This window comes from Eriocheir sinensis, chromosome 37 (genome assembly GCF_024679095.1).
Source record: "Eriocheir sinensis breed Jianghai 21 chromosome 37, ASM2467909v1, whole genome shotgun sequence".
In the NCBI taxonomy this organism is placed as follows: domain Eukaryota; kingdom Metazoa; phylum Arthropoda; class Malacostraca; order Decapoda; family Varunidae; genus Eriocheir; species Eriocheir sinensis.
In genome coordinates this window covers 7,006,571-7,026,570 of record NC_066545.1, presented here as the reverse complement: position 1 = coordinate 7,026,570, position 20,000 = coordinate 7,006,571, and the positions used below count along the sequence as shown (strand labels likewise).

Below are 20,000 nucleotides of genomic sequence, written 5' to 3'. Positions count from 1 at the left end.
CACGCTGCTATCTCATTTTATTTATATTTACGGATTACTATGTTTCTCCCTCTTGCAAATCTATTAAAATTCAGCAGACAATATATTTTTTTTCCTTTTCATATTTTTACAAAGAACCGACTCTTATTCTTTCCTGATTCTGTTACACGTAACTATCTGATTTTCCATGTTTTCAGGGTTACAATGTTTCTTCCTCTTTGAAAATCTAAAAAAAGAATACACATTGTTCTCTTGACTTGTTTTCCGCTCTTTTTAAATATATACAGAAAACCGACTCATACTATTACTCTTTCCGCGAACCATCATTACACGGATCTGCTTTTCTCTATTTTCAAGGATTTTTATTATTCTCCCTCTTGGAAATGTGTTATAATTCCACTGGCAGCACTTTTTATTTTGCTTCTCTCCACTTTTTTTGATTTATACAGAGAACGGACTTAACCTGACTTTATTACACGTATCTTTCAAATCTTTTTTTAGGATTACAATATCTCCCTCCTTTGAAAATCCGTTACAAGCCCCATCCCCTCCCCCCTCCCCCATAGTATTTTTCTTTTTCCGCTTTTTTTTTTTATTTATGCAGAGAAACGACTCGTACATATCAAACGTCATTTTTTCTATATTACAATTACGTACAGACTCAACTGACAAGACCTATTCAGGCGTCCTTTGAGCACGGCACAATAAGGCACACCACAAGAGGGACATTGACAGAACATACACCTGAAAAATTATTACAGAGCGTCGTTGCCTGAGTTGACGCGCCCATTCGTTTACTAGTGATGAAACACAGCAGTCTTCTTCTTTTTTTTTTTTTTTTTTTTTTTTAGCGGTGTAAAGGAACCTATCAAAGTGGGGTAAAGGAACCTATCAGTGGGGTAAAGGAACCTATCAGTGGGGTAAAGGAACATATCAGTGGTGTAAAGGAACCTATCAGTGGGGTAAAGGAACCTATCAGTGGGGTAAAGGAACCTATCAGTGGTGTAAAGGAACCTATCAGTGGTGTAAAGGAACCTATCAGTGGTGTAAAGGAACCTATCAGTGGGGTAAAGGAACCTATCAGTGGGGTAAAGGAACCTATCAGTGGGGTAAAGGAACCTATCATAGTGGTGTAAAGGAACCTATCAGTGGGGTAAAGGAACCTATCATAGTGGTGTAAAGGAACCTATCAGTGGTGTAAAGGAACCTATCATAGTGGTGTAAAGGAACCTATCAGTGGGGTAAAGGAACCTATCATAGTGGTGTAAAGGAACCTATCATAGTGGTGTAAAGGAACCTATCATAGTGGTGTAAAGGAACCTATCAGTGGGGTAAAGGAACCTATCAGTGGGGTAAAGGAACCTATCAGTGGGGTAAAGGAACCTATCATAGTGGGGTAAAGGAACCTATCAGTGGGGTAAAGGAACCTATCATAGTGGTGTAAAGGAACCTATCAGTGGTGTAAAGGAACCTATCAGTGGGGTAAAGGAACCTATCAGTGGGGTAAAGGAACCTATCAGTGGGGTAAAGGAACCTATCAGTGGGGTAAAGGAACCTATCAGTGGTGTAAAGGAACCTATCAGTGGTGTAAAGGAACCTATCAGTGGTGTAAAGGAACCTATCAGTGGGGTAAAGGAACCTATCAGTGGTGTAAAGGAACCTATCAGTGGTGTAAAGGAACCTATCAGTGGGGTAAAGGAACCTATCAGTGGTGTAAAGGAACCTATCAGTGGTGTAAAGGAACCTATCAGTGGTGTAAAGGAACCTATCATAGTGGTGTAAAGGAACCTATCATAGTGGTGTAAAGGAACCTATCAGTGGTGTAAAGGAACCTATCATAGTGGTGTAAAGGAACCTATCAGTGGTGTAAAGGAACCTATCAGTGGTGTAAAGGAACCTATCAGTGGTGTAAAGGAACCTATCATAGTGGTGTAAAGGAACCTATCAGTGGGGTAAAGGAACCTATCAGTGGTGTAAAGGAACCTATCATAGTGGTGTAAAGGAACCTATCAGTGGTGTAAAGGAACCTATCATAGTGGTGTAAAGGAACCTATCAGTGGTGTAAAGGAACCTATCAGTGGGGTAAAGGAACCTATCAGTGGGGTAAAGGAACCTATCATAGTGGTGTAAAGGAACCTATCAGTGGGGTAAAGGAACCTATCAGTGGTGTAAAGGAACCTATCAGTGGGGTAAAGGAACCTATCATAGTGGTGTAAAGGAACCTATCAGTGGGGTAAAGGAACCTATCATAGTGGTGTAAAGGAACCTATCAGTGGTGTAAAGGAACCTATCAGTGGGGTAAAGGAACCTATCAGTGGGGTAAAGGAACCTATCAGTGGTGTAAAGGAACCTATCAGTGGGGTAAAGGAACCTATCAGTGGTGTAAAGGAACCTATCAGTGGGGTAAAGGAACCTATCAGTGGGGTAAAGGAACCTATCATAGTGGTGTAAAGGAACCTATCAGTGGGGTAAAGGAACCTACCATAGTGGTGTAAAGGAACCTATCAGTGGGGTAAAGGAACCTATCAGTGGGGTAAAGGAACCTATCATCACACCCAGCATTTTAGTGGTGAAAATAACGTATCGCCACATCAAGCATTTCAGTGGTGGAAATAACCCATCGTCAGACCGAACATTTTAGTGGTGAAAATAACCCTTCACGGCGTATGTAACAGTGGTCGCTGCGTATTGTACAAGAGTGGCGCAAACAAATATATTTACTCCCATGTATTTAATCTGTTTTTAGAAATTGTTATATTCTTACATTTTTTTATATTCTTTTTGTAATATCCTTCAACTGATATCTGTTAACACTCCACTACTAACAGTATATTAGTTTTTTATATTCTTTTTGTAATACTCTTAATTCAAATCTGTTAACACTTCACTAATAACAGTATATTAGTTTTTTTTATATTCTTGTTTTCATTTCGTTTGACAGCAGCATGACTCATGCACCCAAAGGATATTGTTTCTTTATTTCTGTTTTATTATTGTTCTTTAATCGTATAACTTAGTCAGACCTATTTCTTTACTTACCTATTTAGTTTGTTCCCTTGATCCTTATTTTTGTGTGATTTAAGTGTGTCGGGATTACATACTTAGTAGCTTTTTGTATCCGTATTCTCCCAGCTACAATAATAATAATAATAATAATAATAATGATAATAATAATAATAACATGAATCTCTCAACTGAAAATACCCACGTACCCTCTCTCTCTCTCTCGACAGAAATGCAGCTAAAACTAACCTCACACTTTCATCTCGATACATCCACTTAAATCACACTTTTCACACCTTTGCCGCACACCTGAGAACCTTCATCAACACACCTGTCTACCCACCTACAAACCTCCACCACCACTACTACTACTACTACTACTACTACTACTACTACTACTACTACTACTACTACTACAACTATTCTTAATCAACAGCTCCATCTACCTTCCCGACACCTCTTAACGTCATCTCTTTTTCGTCCACCAACCAAACACAATAATTCGTCTCGACACACTTATACGAAATCTGTGACATTTAAACGCTCTCTCTCTCTCTCTCTCTCTTGATCACGTCAGTAGCTTCCATTTCTTTCTCAACACATCAAAACAACAACAAAAAAAGTGAATAAAGGAGTGAGATCAATGGGCAATCAAATTAGTTATCTCCTTAATTAATCACAAGTAGATCATATAAGGGAATAATATTTGTTAAGATCATCCCCTCCTACGTGTATTAATAGCCTGCATTTATACTCTGCTTTTAGAAACTGTTATATTTTTACATTTTTTTATATTCTTTTTGTAATACTCTTAATTCAAATCTGTTAACACTCCACTAATAACAGTATATTAGTTTTTTTATTGTTTTTTTTTTTTTCGTTTTGCAGCAGCTTGACTAACGCACCCAAAGGAGATATTGTTTCTGCTACTTTATTTATTTTTATTATTATTGTTCTTTAATCGTGTACCTTGGCTAGATCTATTTCTTTACATATATACCTCAGCAGCCCATACATCACCACATCATCACGCCTTTCACATCACACTCAAAACAAGACACTATTACTCCGTACAAAACACCCTCACATCTTCCACATCACCACCACTACACAGCACACATCATCATCATCATCACCCCTTCCACATCATCATGCTTCTCACATCACACTCAATACAAGACACTATTACTATTACATCATACAAAACACCCTCACATCTTCCACATCACCACCACTATACAGCACACATCATCTTCGTCACCCCTTCCACAATATCACCCCTCTCACATCACATTCAATACAAGATCCATATTACCCCATACAAAATACCCTCACAACTTCACCATCATCATCACAACAACACACTATCACCATCATCGTCACCCCTTCCATCACCCCCATACAATACCCATCGTCACCCACCCCACACCGTCAAAACACACCTCATCTTGCCTCATTATCACCACCTCATACAGAGCACATGCTTACGTTTTTCACATCACTGACCCCTCTTTCGGCCACCTCTTTGGATTCTTTTTAGGAGCAGCGAGTCGCGGGCTTTTTTATTTTTTATTTATTGTTTCCTTTTTTTGTGTGCCCTTGAGCTGTCTCCTTTGCTTAAAAAAAAAAAAAAAAAAAAAAAAAAACTGCAAGACAATATCCCCCTCACGCCTCCTCACATCCTCATTCCAGACAACACACACACCCTTACACATCCCACATCATTCAGTACAAGACACACACCACATCACTATACCAAAACCGAACAAAACATCCTCACACCATCCTCATCGCCACCACTGTAACATCTATTTTCGTCCCATCATCACCCCTTCCACATCCTTCCTCCACACGCACACACCCCTCCCCCCCTACAAGCCCTTCCAGCCTGACCTTCTTCCCGGCCCATGAACGCCTCCTCGCCTCGCCAAGAACGGAATATACTTCTTTTTTAGGGGGAAACTTTTCAGCCATTTTCCTTAAGGTGCAGCGCAAAAGGGCATCTCTCTCTCTCTCTCTCTCTCTCTCTCTCTCTCTCTCTCTCTGGCCACCTATTCACACCTGCCCCAAATTAGCACGTATCCTTACCTGCCCAAACGCTTAAGAATATTCTCATACCTTTCCTTACCTATGTACATCTTAATTAACCTTTTCTAAGACTAATCAGCGGTAATCAAGACTATTCCTCACCTTTCCTCACCTGATTTACCTGTCCTAACGCTAAATGACCCCTTAAGTAGGTTCTCTTTCGTCTTTGGGTTGTTAAGGTGATCGGTTAAGGTGAGCATCTCTTTTTTCTTTTTTTCGTTACGTGGAGATTGTGATATGACAGCGTTTCATTTTAATTCCTGGGGTCAAATAATGCGTGGTAATGAATGAGGGAATGGATGAGGGGGGGAGGGGGGGGCGGAAAAAATGGGTGGGGGGGAGGGGGGGGTCGGAAAAAATGGGTGTAGGGGAGGGAAAGGAGGGCGGGAGAAAATGAGAAAATGGATGAGGAAGAAACTGAGGGAGGGAGGGAGGGAGAAAACTGTAAGGGAGAAAAGGAGTACGAATATGGATGAGTGAGGAAGAATAAAGGGAGGGAGGAAGGGAGAAAAAATGGGAGTAAGGGAAATAATGGAGGGAGAGAAAAGGGAGGGAGGGAAGAGAAAAAAATGGGAGTAAGAGGGAAATAATGGAGGGAGAGAGAAAAATGGGAGTAAGGGAAATAATGGAGGGAGAGAAAAGGGAAGGAGAGAAGAGATGGGAGTAAGGGAAATAATGGAGGGAGAGAAAATGGAGGGGGGGAAGAGAAAAAATGGGAGTAAGAGAGGGAGCTGAGCGAGGGAGAAAATAAGTAAATGGAGGAGAGAGAATTGTGAGGGAAGGGAGGAGAAAAAAAGTGTAAGGGAGAGAATGGAGGGAGGGAGGGAGAAAGAAGTGAAGGAGAGAGAAAAAAAGGGGGTCAATGAGGGAACAGGAGGGAGTATTTAAGGGAAAAAATTGGGTGTAAGGGAGATAGAAGGGGGGAGAAAATGAGTAAATGGGTGAGTGAGGGAGAACTGTCACGGAGAGAAGAGGAAGGAAGAAGAGTAAATGACTGAAAATAATAAAAAAGGGAGGGAAGGAGGGAGAATGAGTGGGTGTAAGGGAGGTAAAAGAGGGAGAAAATGAATAAATGAGTGAGTGAGGGAGAACAAAGTCAGGGAGAGAAGAGGAAGGGAGAAATAATAAAAGGTAGGTAGGTAGGGAGGGAGGATGAGTAGGTGTAAGGGAGATAAATGAGGGAGAAAATGAGTAAATGGGTGAGGGAGAGAGAACAGTCAGGGAGAGAAGAGGAAGGGAGAAATAATAAAAGGTAGGGAGGGCGAGAGGGAGGGAGAATGAGGGGGTGTAAGGGAGATAAGAGGAAAAAAATGAGTAAATGGGTGAGTGAGGGAGAACAAAGTCAGGGAAAGAAGAGTAAAAAAAAATAAAAAAAAATAAGGGATAAATAATAAAAGGTAGGGAGGGAGGGAGGATGAGTGGGTGTAAGGGCGATAAAAGACGAAAAAAATGAGTAAATGGGTGAGTGAGGGAGAGCAAAGTCAGGGAAAGAGTAAAAAAAATAAGGGATAAATAATAAAAGGTAGGGAGGGAGGGAGGATGAGGGGGTGTAAGGGAGATAAAAGAGGCAGAAAATGAGTAAATGGATGAGTGAGGGAGAACAAAGTCAGGCCGTCAGCTCGGGGCGCCTAACACGTCAGCCTCACAGCGTTAATTTAAGGGCTGTCCGCCATACAATGATAACTCGCTTACACTTTTAATACAATTTACGTTTTGCTATTAAAACGTTAGTGTCAAAATAATCAGCTTTATTCGTCGATCTACTTAGCAATGCCAATTCTTTTTTATTGCCGTGTGTGATTCATGTTTCATAAAACGTGTAGCGGCTGATAATGATTCAATTCTGATGATCCGACTCAATACCAGACACAAAATCACTCTCGCTTTCAATGTTTCACTCACCTGTCTTACGCCTCCTTCCCCCTCCAGCCCCCAAAAAAGGGATATTAAGGAGCTGTCTAATTTCTGTAGCGTTGAGGTGATCCATTGATGTGACCTTATCATTCACCAACCCCCCCCCCCCCCCCCAAAAAAAAAAAGTATTTTTTTTACCCCCAATCTTACTTTTTTTTACCTTTACTTTTTTTTTTTACTTTACTTTACTTTTTACTTTATTTTTACTTTACTTTTATTACCTTTACTTCACTTACTTATTTTTTTTACCTTCAGCTTGTCCAATCTTACTTTTTTTACCTTCTCACACCTCTATCACCTCACCCAATCTTACTTAACTCCCTTGAAAGCCGTTAAAACATTCCCTAGCCTTTGAACTATGGAGATGACATTGACGTGACCTTATGATTCACCAGCAGGGATAACGACCTTTCTTTACCTTCACTAACCTTACCTCCACCCTCCTCCTCCTCTATACCGAATCTCCTGAAAAAGGTGTTGCAGCGTTCCTCGCCCTCGTAACATTGAGGTGACCTTCCCGAAGATTCACGTGTAGGGGTTACGACTCACCGGTAGGGATTTCCTTTTTTCCACGCCACTCACCGCTCCTCTCCCTCCACCTAACTTCCCAAAAAGGTGTTGCAGCGTTCCTTCACATTCGTAGTGTTGAGGTGACTCCCTTAGGTTCAACAATAGGGGTTACAGCCTTTCTTTACTTCCCCAACCTTAGTCACCTGCCCTAACTCTACTTAGCTTCCCGGATAAAGGAGTTGAAGTCACCTGCCTTAAATGACTCCCTTAGGTTCAACAATAGGGGTTACAACCTTTCTTTACTTCCCCAACCTTAGTCACCTGCCCTAACTCTACTTAGCTTCCCGGATAAAGGAGTTGAAGCGTGTTGTAGTGACGGACAGAGGTGACACGCAGATGTGACCTAAATGAAATTCCCCTATATGGATTTCGATCTTTCTTTACATTTCCAATCCTCGCTCACCTGCCTTGAATGACTCTCAATGCCCTTCCTTTCCCTTCACCTTCACAATGTTGCTGACCCTCTGAGGTGAGCTTGAGGGTCGTATTTTAAAACATTTCGTCGCCCAAGTTCACATATTTGACAAGGCTTTCCTATGAGTTTTGGGCATTTCCAGAGGTAGTTTAAAGTCTCTGGTGGTAGTTTGACACTGCTTCTGTAGCATGAATCTAAAGAAATACTCATTAGAACCCTATTGATCTCCTTTTTGACCTTTAGAAATAGCTGATGTGAGAAGTGAAAGCGTCTAAAAATACCAACATAAGATTCACAAAGAGAGATTACGATTTCATTCTTTACCTTTCCAAACCGTATTAACCTGCCCCAAACCCTAATTAACTAAGATAAAGGGTGTCGCATCGTCCCTCACCTTCGTAATGCTAACGTGACAGTTGATATAACAAACAGCGGTGACGAGCAGGAGTAAACTTTCTTAATATTCACCAAAAGGAACTACAACAACCTTTATTTACCTTTCCAAACCCTACTTTCTAGAAAGGTGTCGCATCGCCCCTCACCTTGGAAATGATGAGGTGACCCACTGAGGTGAGATAAAACAAAAAATGGAAGTACAACCGTTTTCATTCCTACCTTCCCAAATCTCACTCACCTGTCCCTCACCCCCTAATTAACGCCCTCAAAAGGTACTGAAGCATCCCCTCACCTTGGTAATGTTGAGGTGACCCAATGAGGTGAGCTGGTGGCGCCGGTTCATCACAGAGACGTTGTTTCTGTGCCAGGTCACGCCGAGAGCTTCCTGGGACGGGGGGGCGGGGCGGGGCGGCAGGCAGGGGAGCACCACGCCCCGCCCCCGCGCCGCCCACATGAAGCCGCCCCCGCTCCCCCCTGCCGGCACCCATGACCCAGGTACGCCTGTCAGGGAAGAGAGGATGAGTTAGTGGTGGATGAGGTGGGTGATTGGAGTGGGGTGGGAGTGAGGGAGTGGATGAGGAGGAAGAAATGGGTGTGAGGGAAGAGAGGGAAGTAGGGAGGAAGGGTTGGGGAGAGGGAGGGAGTGGATGAGGGAGAAAAGATGGGTGTAAGGGAGGGAAAAGAAGGGGAGAGAGTAGGGGTATAACAACAAATAGAGGGAGGGAGAGAAAAATGAGTAACTGGGTGAGGGAGGGAGAAAAAAGGGAGTAAGCGAGCGAGTAAGGGAAGGAGGGAGGGATGAAAAGTTTGAATGAGTGAATGAATGAAGGAGGGAGAAAAAAGGGAGAGTGAGCGAGTAAGGGAATGAGGGAGGGATGAAAAGTTTGAATGAGCGAATGAATGAGGGGGGGAGGGAGAGAAGGTATAGGTTGGTGAGTAAGAGTGAGTGAGTGAGGGAGGGAGGGAAGGAGAAAAGGGATGAGTAAGGGAGGGAGGAAGGGAGAGTACATGAGGGTTAAGGGCGCACATATATGGTAAAATACACACGCAAAATCAAACTCAGATGCAGAAGTGTACGTCATTTCATCGTAAAACAGTCATGTACACCTGAATAATTATGTACACGACCACACTAATTAGTATGATCCCAGGTGTAAACGAGGCATAATTAACCTGAGTACTGATGCGAGATTATGTTATTATCATCATTATTACTGCTGCTGCTCCTCCTCCTCCTCTTCCTACTACTACTACTACTACTACTATTGCTACGCTGGGAAGTATGTAATCGTGGGTAAATCTAAATAGAAGTGTAATGGCTTATGTAATCGCTGTGGTAATTCATGGCATAACAAACATTTCCAGAACAATTTATTCACGTCAACGGTAATAAAAAATAAAAAAACACCCACGCAGGTACCATTTTATTACACAGGAAATGCAAAACTAAATTTACCTCCAATGATTCGCTCTAATGCACGAAACGCATAAACAAACGGACGCTGAAAACAAATAAATATCAAAGCTGAATAAAATAAATAAATAATGAATTGTATTGCCGAATGAATGAACCGGGAAGTAATATATATTTGGGCAGAAATACAAAACGGTTGATCATTTAACTAAACAAAGTCAGTTGCGAGAAATGGATATGTCACAACAAACAAACATACAGATACACATAATATAAATGATACGGATTATACACACACACACACACACACACACACACACACACACACACACACACAGATCAAAGGTATGCTAAAAAAAATAATAATAAAAAAAAAAATAAACACATATACAAAGAAATGAAAATGATAGACAACAGATAGACAGACAAACAGATATATAGATCGACAAGAAGCTAATAAATAAATAAATAAATATAAGTAATCGAACATGCAGATACACATACGTAGAAATGACAGATAATAGACAGACTGAGGCAGACAGATATAGAGATAGACAGGAACCTAAAAAAATTATATACCGACAAAAGGACAGAAAAAAAGTATAGATGAAATGACGGATATCTAGACAAAATATAAATGAGATAAATCAAGTGAGTGAGTGAGTGAGGAAGTGAATTAGTGTGTGAGTGAGTGAGTGAGTGAGACAGGCAGACAAGGGATGAGTAACAGAGAACAACAACAACAACAACAAAATCCATCTACACACATATGACTGACACGCGAACGAATTAAAGTCCAAAAAATTCAAGCAAAAAACAAACAAAACAAAAATCCAACTACGCACACGCAAATTATACGAGCAAACACACTTTTATACGCATTAACATCGGCATTTTTAGCGCTGACGCGTAAGCTTAAAAATTGTCGAAAAATTATGACAACGGAAAAAAAAAAAAGCTTCAATCGCTACAGGTAGGTACAGGTGAACGGATTAAATTGATTCAGGAGAGAGAGAGAGAGAGAGAGAGAGAGAGAGAGAGAGAGAGAGAGAGAGAGAGAGAGAGAGAGAGAGAGAGAGAGAGAGAGAGAGAGAGAGAGTAGTAGATTAGGAATAAAACAGTACAAAACGAAAACACACACACACACACACACACACACACACACACACACAGCTATGGTAGTACAGGGTTGAAGTAATGAAGGGTTCGCAAAGAAGAAAGGGAAGGGAAACGACGGATAAAGAGAGATAAAGGAGATAGAAAGAGACAAATAAGAGAGCGAAAGGGAAAGAACATAAAAGGGAATGAGAGATAAGAGAGGGGAAAGAAAAGATAGAAGAGGAAGAAATTGAGATAAGGGAATGGAAGAAAAAAAAAAGAGGGGAAGGAGAAAGGGGAGAAGGAAGGGGAAAGGAAGAGTAAAACAGGAGAGAGAGAGAGAGAGAGAGAGAGAGAGAGAGAGAGAGAGAGAGAGAGAGAGAGAGAGAGAGAGAGAGAGAGAGAGAGAGAGAGAGAACACCAACCCGCAATCGTGACTGGTTGAGAAGAGAACGAGGATCATCTGTCTTCACCAATAAGGTTCGCGAGTGGAGGAGGAAAACGAAGGCGAAAAATAGAGAAAAAAAGACAAAAAAGAAAGCAATAGAAGATAAAGACACACAGGGGATAAAGAAGGGTAAACAATGGCGTCCTTTACAATCATCATCATCATCATCATCATTATCATTATTATTATTAGAGAAGGAAAAGATGATGCTGGTGATGCTGAGAGAGAGGGAGAGAGTGATAGAGGCAAGGGAGAAGGGAAGGAGGGAGAGAGGAGAGAGGGAGATGGACGGATGGAGAGAGGAGTAGGAGGAGGGATGCTGGAGTAAGGGGAGGAGAGAGGACAGGGAGGAAGGGAGAGAAGCTTACGCAGAGAGGGAGAGGAGATAAAGAAGAGAACACAGGAAAAAGGGAGATGAAAAAGAGGGAAATGAGGGGAAAGAGAAGGATGGAGAAATAAACGAGAGAGAGAGAGAGAGAGAGAGAGAGAGAGAGAGAGAGAGAGAGAGAGAGAGAGAGAGATGGCAACTAGTCTGCCTAACGCCCAGCCCAGCGCTAGGGTACAAATTCCTGCTACTCGGCGCGCGCCACACACCGCTCGGCAACCACCACCACCACCACCACCACTTAGCGTCACATACCTCTCTCTCTCTCTCTCTCGTCGTGAGCACCGTATGTTCTCCTATACACAGGGTTCTTCTCTCCATGGAGGTCCATCTCTCTCTCTCTCTCTCTCTGTGTGTGTGTGTGTGTGTGCCTGTTTTGACACACGTATACGCATGCAACTACACACACACACACACACACACACACACACACACACACACACACACACGAACGTGCACACATACGCCACTTGCATCACCCCCCTCCCCCCCCATATCCACCACCACCACCACCTTCTTGCTGTCACATACCACCTCTCTCTCTCTTATTGTCATGGTCGCACGTACAAACAAACAAACATGAAGCTCCACATTTTTCCTCGTTTGATCAGAAGAAGAAGAAGAAGAAGAAGACAGATGAGGCTTGTGAGGATGATGAATAAATATAAAAAGGAAGAAAAATAAATAAATATAGGAAAAAGTGAGATAAGAAAATAAAAATAAACAACAAAATAAAGAAAACATAAACGTCAAACAATCTATCAACTTTCTACGATGCACAAAAATAAATAAATAAATAATAATAAAAAAAAACACTACACTAAAATAAATCATATATATCAAGATGGCGGCTATTGGTTCACTGAGCGAGGCTGTCATAAATGTCTCGTTAACCAAGGAGGAGGAGGAGGAGGAGGAGGAGGAAGAGGAGGAGGAAGAGGAGGAGGAGGAGGAGGAGGAGGAGGAGGAGGAGGAGGAGGAGGAGAAGAAGGAGGAGGAGGTAGGAAGGAAGGAACCCGGGGGCCACTCACCCTCCCCTTACCCCCCCCCCCTCCTCCTCCTCCTCCTCCTCTTCCTCCTCCTAGCGGTTTGATGGATGACACTAAATGAGGTTAGGTAAACGGAAGACGGCGAGATATGCGTTTGTACACACACACACACACACACACACACACACACACACACACACACACACACACACACACACACACACACACACACTCTCTCTCTCTCTCTCTCTCTCTCTCTCTCAATCAGTAAATTTTAGCGCGGCTGCTGAGAATGAATGGGAGGGGAAGGGGGAAAGAAGGGGGGAGAGAAAGGGGTTTAAAGAAATAAATAAATGGTGGAGGAGGAAAATAAATAGTTAGTCAATGTGCGTGAGAAAGGAAGGAGGAGGGGAGGGGGATGATGTTAGGAAATGGAAGGGGAAGGAAGGGGAGAGGAAGATGGGAGTGGTTACAATTAGAGGAAAGCTTGAAGGGAAATAGGAATGAAGGAGGAGGAGGAGGAGGTGAGAGAACACAAGTGAGAACAGATAGAGAGGAAGGGAATAAAAAATGGGAACAGAGTTAAGAATGGAGGTATAATGGAATGGGAAGGGAGTTAAGGATGGAGGTATATTGGAATGGGAAGGGAGTTAAGGATGGAGGTATATTGGAATGGGAAGGGAGTTAAGAATGGAGGTATATTGGAATGGGAAGGGAGTTAAGAATGGAGGTATATTGGAATGGGAAGGGAGTTAAGAATGGAGGTATAATGGAATGGGAAGGGAGTTAAGAATGGAGGTATATTGGAATGGGAAGGGAGTTAAGAATGGAGGTATATTGGAATGGGAAGGGAGTTAAGAATGGAGGTATATTGGAATGGGAAGGAGCAGAATGGAGGTATATTGGAATGGGAAGGGAGTTAAGAATGGAGGTATATTGGAATGGGAAGGGAGTTAAGAATGGAGGTATATTGGAATGGGAAGGGAGTTAAGAATGGAGGTATATTGGAATGGGAAGGGAGTTAAGAATGGAGGTATATTGGAATGGGAAGGGAGTTAAGAATGGAGGTATATTGGAATGGGAAGGAAGTTAAGAATGGAGGTATATTGGAATGGGAAGGTAGTTAAGAATGGAGGTATATTGGAATGGGAAGGGAGTTAAGAATGGAGGTATATTGGAATGGGAAGAGAGTTAAGAATGGAGGTACCTATATTGGAATGGGAAGAGAGTTAAGAATGGAGGTATATTGGAATGGGAAGGGAGTTAAGAATGGAGGTATAATGGAATGGGTAAGGAACGAAAAATGGGGGGGAGAGGTGTGTGTGTGGGGGGGGTGAAGGTTAGAATAGCTATACTGACATTTAAGACAGACAAATAAAACTAACCTCCCCTCCCCCCTCCTCACCCCACCACAATAATTCACTAGCGCAACCTGACTCAGCCACATGCAACCCCCCCTCCCCCCCTCCTGCTAAACACCCCCTCCTCCTCCTCCTCCCCCAACTCCTGCAACGCACTCTCTCCACACCTAAACCCCCTTTACAGAGAGGGAGGGAACCAATGAGAGGAAACTGGAGAAAAAGGAGGAAGGTGGTTGGGGAGGAAAAGTGAGGGAGAGTAGGAAAGGTCGGTGAGGGAAAAGTGAGAGGGGTGAAGTGGAGGAAAGAAGAGGAGAGTGAAGATAGGAAGCGGAGGAGAGGGGATGGAGGAAATGGGGTAGAGAGGAAAGAGGAGGAAAAGGTCAAGAGGAGGAGGGGGGGAGAAAGGTCAGGCAGAGAGAGAGAGAGAGAGAGAGAGAGAGAGAGAGAGAGAGAGAGAGAGAGAGAGAGAGAGAGAGAGAGAGAGAGAGAGAGAGAGAGAGAGAGAGAGAGAGAGAGAGAGAGAGAGAGGAAAAAAAAGATAGGCAAGTTATAAGTCGGAGATGAGGGTGGAAAAAGAGGTAGATGAAGGGGACGAAAGGAGGAAAGAAAGGACAGGTTGAAAAAGGGAAAAAAATACTGATGTGGAAAAAGAAAAGGTTAAAACGAATTCAAGAGGAAATGATGAAATGGAATAGATAAAGGAAAGGGGAAAAAGAAAAGGGGGATGAAGATGTAGATGGGGAAGGAAGGGGAAAGAAAAAATGAAGATGGAGAAGTGAAACAAGTGGATGAGAATTTCAAGGAAGGAGCAAAAATAGCGTAGAGTGGATGGAAGAAGGGAATGATAAATAGAAGAAAGTGCAAAATAAAAGTAGAGGGGATGAAAATGGCGAAGGACGGCGTACATGGCGGTGAAAGAAGAGTAATTAGAAAGTAAATAGAGTAAATAGAAAGTAAATTGAAGTAAAGGGAATGAAAATGAGTAGAAAGTAAATATGAATGAAGTATGAATGAAGTACAGGAAATGAAAATGAGTAGAAAGTAAATATGAATGAAGTACAGGCAATGAAAATGAGTAGAAAGTAAATATGAATGAAGTATGAATGAAGTACAGGCAATGAAAATGAGTAGAAAGTAAATATGAATGAAGTATGAATGAAGTACAGCCAATGAAAATGAGTAGAAAGTAAATATGAATGAAGTAAAGGGAATGAAAATGAGTAAAGTAAATATGAATGAAGTATGAATGAAGTACAGCCAATGAAAATGAGTAGAAAGTAAATATGAATGAAGTAAAGGGAATGAAAATGAGTAGAAAGTAAATAGAGTAAATAGAGAGTAAGAAGAAAGTGAATAGCAGTAAAGGGAATGAAAATGGGGGCGGTGAAAGAAGAGAGTACGAGGAGGGCAAAATGGGTAATAGGTTGGGAATAGGAAAATAAAATAGGAATAAGAGAAAACGATAAGAAAAGTAGAAAAAAAAAGATGGCATAAGGAGACTCAAGCTCATTCTTTATATGGGAAAAAAGGAGGAAAAGAAGAAAGGGAGAAATATACACAAATGGAAAGGGAGAGAAAGGAGACGAAAGAAAAAAAATCAGGGAGAGAAAAGTGCCAAGGAAAAATGAAAAGAAGGGAAACATGGAAATGAAAAAGGGAGAACAAAGGCAGAAAAGGAAGTATATACGAGGAAATGAAAAAAAAAGAGAAAAAAAGGAATGAAGGAGGTGAAAGGAATAACAGGTGGCAAATAAAATAAAAAAAAAGGAACGGGGAAGAAAAAAAAAATGCGAAGGCTGAAGATAGAGAGAGGAAAGTAAATAAATAGAAGGGATAAAGAAGAAACCGGAAAAAAAGTAGAGGGTAAAAATAGATATGAGACGAAGAAGAAGTGAATAGAAGTGAAGAAGAAGAAAGGGGAAAAGGTAAAAACATAAAAAAAAGGAGGTAAAAAAAAAAAAAAAAAAAAAAGAAAGAAAGGGGGAGAGAGAGAAAAAAGAAGAAGGGAGATTAAAGTGCTAAAGAAGGGGGACAGTTCACGTGGCGTTCACCTGTGCGACGCTAGGGAACAGGTGCATGTGTCAGGTGAAGGGGAGAGGGGGAGGGGAGGAGAGGGGGAGGGCAGGTAGAGAGAGAGAGAGAGAGAGAAGACAGGTGGGAGGTGGTGAGTGTTCGTTCGTTCTCCTTCCCTCCTGAACGCTGAAGGGGAGGAGGGGGAGGGGGAGGAGGGTCATGCAGGTCAGGGTCATGCGGTGGTGGTGGTGGTGGTGATGGTGGTGGTGGTGAAGTAACTATCATCATCAAACTCATAACCATCAGTGTGTGTGTGTGTGTGTGAGTGTGTGTGTGTGTGTGTGTGTGTGTGTCAGAGGTGGTAGAGAGAAAGCAGGAGGAGGAAGAGGAGGAGGTGGAGGAGAGAGAGGAGGAGGAGGAAAAAGAAGAAAATAAACGCATGTACTGTTGGAGTTACTGACTAATTAAGGTTCACGTGTGTGTGTGTGTGTGTGTGTGTGACCAATGACCAGCAGACTAAACCTGCAATGAAAACTTAACATGACATCCAAGATAATTAAAAAGAATGATGATGAGGAGGAGCAGAAGAAGAAGGGAAAAGAAAAGGGGCTGATAAAGACAAGAGAAAACACGAAATAAAAGCAAAGACGAAGAGAGAAAACAATGAAAATAGAGGAGGAGGAGGAGGAGGAGGAGGATAGGTAATACAGCAAGGTGGTTCATACGTCCCCCTCCTTTACCCTCCTCCTCCTCCTCCTCCTCCTCCTCCTCCTTTCTACCAAACACGACCAACAAAACAACACGCAAGAAGAGAGAGGAGGAGGAACAGAGCGACGAAGACGAAGACGAGGAGAACTAATGTAGCGAAACGAGAAAAGCGATACGAAGAAGAAGAAGAAGAAGAAGAAGAAGAGGTCCGTGGCCGAGAGGATGGGAGAGAGAAGGTTGAGCCACAAAAACAGAACTGAGGTATGTGAGGTATTTTGCTCTTCCGCCAACTCGCTGCCAGACGTACGATCGACACACACACACACACACACACACACACACACACACACACACACACACACACACCTCATTTATATCCGCGCATTCTCTATCATTCGGTTATTTGACTTATTCCTATCCATTGCTTTTGAGGGTACTTGCTTTTCAACTTGATTATGTATATCTAACTGCCTACCTACCTACCTGCCTACACACACACACACACACACACACACACACACACACACAAGAAAGCACGCGCGTACCCACGGAGAGAGAGAGAGAGAGAGAGAGAGAGAGAGAGAGAGAGAGAGAGAGAGAGAGAGAGAGAGAGAGAGAGAGAGAGAGAGAGAGAGAGAGAGAGAGAGAGAGATTCATCCTATCAATGACCTACCACCACCACCACTACCACTACGACCACCACTACCACTGCTACTACTAACATTACTTCCTCAACAACAACAAGAACAACTACTACTACTACTACTTTACTTATTACTAAATGAGAATAACGTCAACTAATATTTATGTCCACCACCACCACCACCACCACCACCTTTACCTCTACAAAACAGTTACGAGAAAACGAGTCTTCACCACCACCACCACCACCACCACCACCACCACCACTCTCAGCCTCTCCTCTCCTACGCAAACTCTCCCACTCTCTCCTCATCCCTCTCCTCTCCTCCCACTCCTTCCATCTATAAATCCATCTCAATCAACGTGCTTGCTATCCACTTCTTTCCTCCTTCCTTCCTTCCCATCCTCCTCCACCACCACCACCACCACCATCAATGACAACAATAACAATGACAATAACAACGAAAGTATTCTCAGCGTAGGGTAAGAATGCGAGAGAAAAAATAAATGAATCCGCATAGAATTGACCCGTGTGACTTTTCTTTCTATACATTTATTTACATATTTTTATTTGCTGTCGTAGGTAAGCGGGAAAACAACAACGGTTCAGTCCTTTTCATCTATTATTATCTATCGTATTTTCCTTCTCTTCGTAATCTTTGAAGGTATAATTAACACCTTGTACCTGCTGAAAGTGAGGAACACACCTGAACTCACACTAATACAGGTAGATAGAATATAGATAGATAGATAGATAGGAAGTTTTCAAGCGATGTCTCACTTAACTAACACTTGCCCTTTTCTCCCCACATTCTACCCACTCCATCTTTCTCCCCCCTCCCTTCTCCCTCCCCCTCCCTCCTCCCCTTCTCCCTCCCCCTCCCCCCTCCCCTTCTCCCTCCCACTTCATGCTCCGCACTTCTCAGATTCGCGAAATTAAAATAATGAGTTTCCCACGCCTGGTGTTGGGGTGTTTAGCTGGTGTCTGGGGAGGGGGGGAGAAGGAGGGGGGGAGAAAAATGTCACCCAAGCGGCTCCCCCTTCCTCCCCTTCCTTCATCTACCCTCCTCCTCTCCCTTACCCATCTTTCTCTTTTTTCCCTCTTTAACTCCCCTTTCCTGCTCTTTTTCTATGTATGTTTTTTTCCTTACTTCCTTTCTCTCCCCTTTCCCTCTTCTCTCCTTGTTTTTCCCTCTCCCTTCTTTGTCTCTTTTTTTCCTTCTCCCTTTACTCTCTTACTCCTCTTTACTTTTGCCCTCTTCCTTTTTTCTCTTATTTCGTCCTCCTGTCATCTTCCTTCTTTCTCGTATCCTCAATTCAGCTTCTTTCTTTTCTTTTCTCCTCCCTCTATCCTCTCGCTTCTTCCCTTTCTTTACCCCATAATACCTGGATTCCTTTTTCTTGTTTCATATAAAAAAAAAATAGTTCTCAATAAGCAGCAAGGCAAACTCTCAAAAACAAAATTTACCTGAAAAAATAAGAGAATACTTGTCAACAGCTAAACAAACCATATGGAATCCCCACCCTTTAAATGCATCGAGATCTTTATAGAGTCAAAACAATCTAACGTTGCCTTGAATGGTGTTATGGTTTATGATACCCTAGACTTGAAGAGGTAAATAACTGTTTGTGAAAATCCAGATATCACGTTGGCGCTGGGTTGTTTCCCGCCACAGATCTACGACTTCATCTCTTTCAGGGGGAGAGAATCGGGACACCCTTCCTCCCGAAATTCACCTCTCTTTTGGACACTCTTCTTAACTTTTCTTTCAAGGGGCAGTAATTAGCGGGGTTTTTTTTTTCCCTTGAACTGCCTCCTTTGCTGTAAAAAAAAAGGCCAATATGACAGAGATCAGCACCCAGGCCACGCGTCGTTTTTGCATATGTCCCAAACTTTGAAGGTGTCCTGAAAGCGTCTCAGGTTGCCAACCACTGCTCTCACGTCTTTTTTATCGGCGTCGCAGACGCCGATCAACAGATTGTCCATCTTGTAGTTCTCTTCAAGTTGTTTTCCTGGCTTACCCATGCATTGTAGACATGACATTGTATAATAACATATGTTAGCCCCGACGAACCCTACAGCATGGCATTATAAACAAAGTCAGCTGGTTTTTATTTATTTTTATTTTTTATTATTTTTATTTTTACGTCTTGGCCTGTGGCGCCCGTAGGCCTTCATAGTAGGGCCTGATGGTCGGCCCCAGCCCGTTGTGGCGCAGGCAAGTGTTTATAGTAGCGCCATTTTTACTTTTCATCATTTTCCATTTTAGAACCCTAGTTACATAATATAAATTGTTGGGGGGGTGTTGGAGGGTCATGCGACGCCGATCTAGCACAGTTTTTATGCTATTAACACTTGTTCTTTTTAATCAAGGGCAAAGAGGAAGTGGGTCAGTGGTGATGGTGCAGGTGGGGGAGAGGGAAAGACAGGAGGAGTGTAGGTGTATAGTGTAGGGTCGTTAGTTGTTCTGGTGTAGTTATCGTTTATCCGGCACCTCCTTCTCCCATCCTCCCTCCCTCTTCTTTCTTCCACCCTTCTAAGTTCTCCACTAAACATCCGTTACTCTGTTGAACTCG

General features: G+C 42.5%; 1 protein-coding gene across 6 annotated transcripts in view; it reads right to left on the bottom strand.

The window, feature by feature from the left end:
• Positions 1 to 20,000, bottom strand: part of LOC127008138 (protogenin-like) — an 83,626-nt gene that overhangs the window by 57,594 nt on the left and 6,032 nt on the right. For all 6 annotated transcript variants that reach the window (XM_050879785.1, XM_050879783.1, XM_050879787.1 and 3 more), the window contains exon 2: positions 8,658 to 8,866. In XM_050879785.1, the coding sequence (XP_050735742.1) occupies positions 8,658 to 8,819 (162 nt within the window). In that variant the 5' untranslated portion in view covers positions 8,820 to 8,866. The remainder of the gene's footprint in view (positions 1 to 8,657; positions 8,867 to 20,000) is intronic.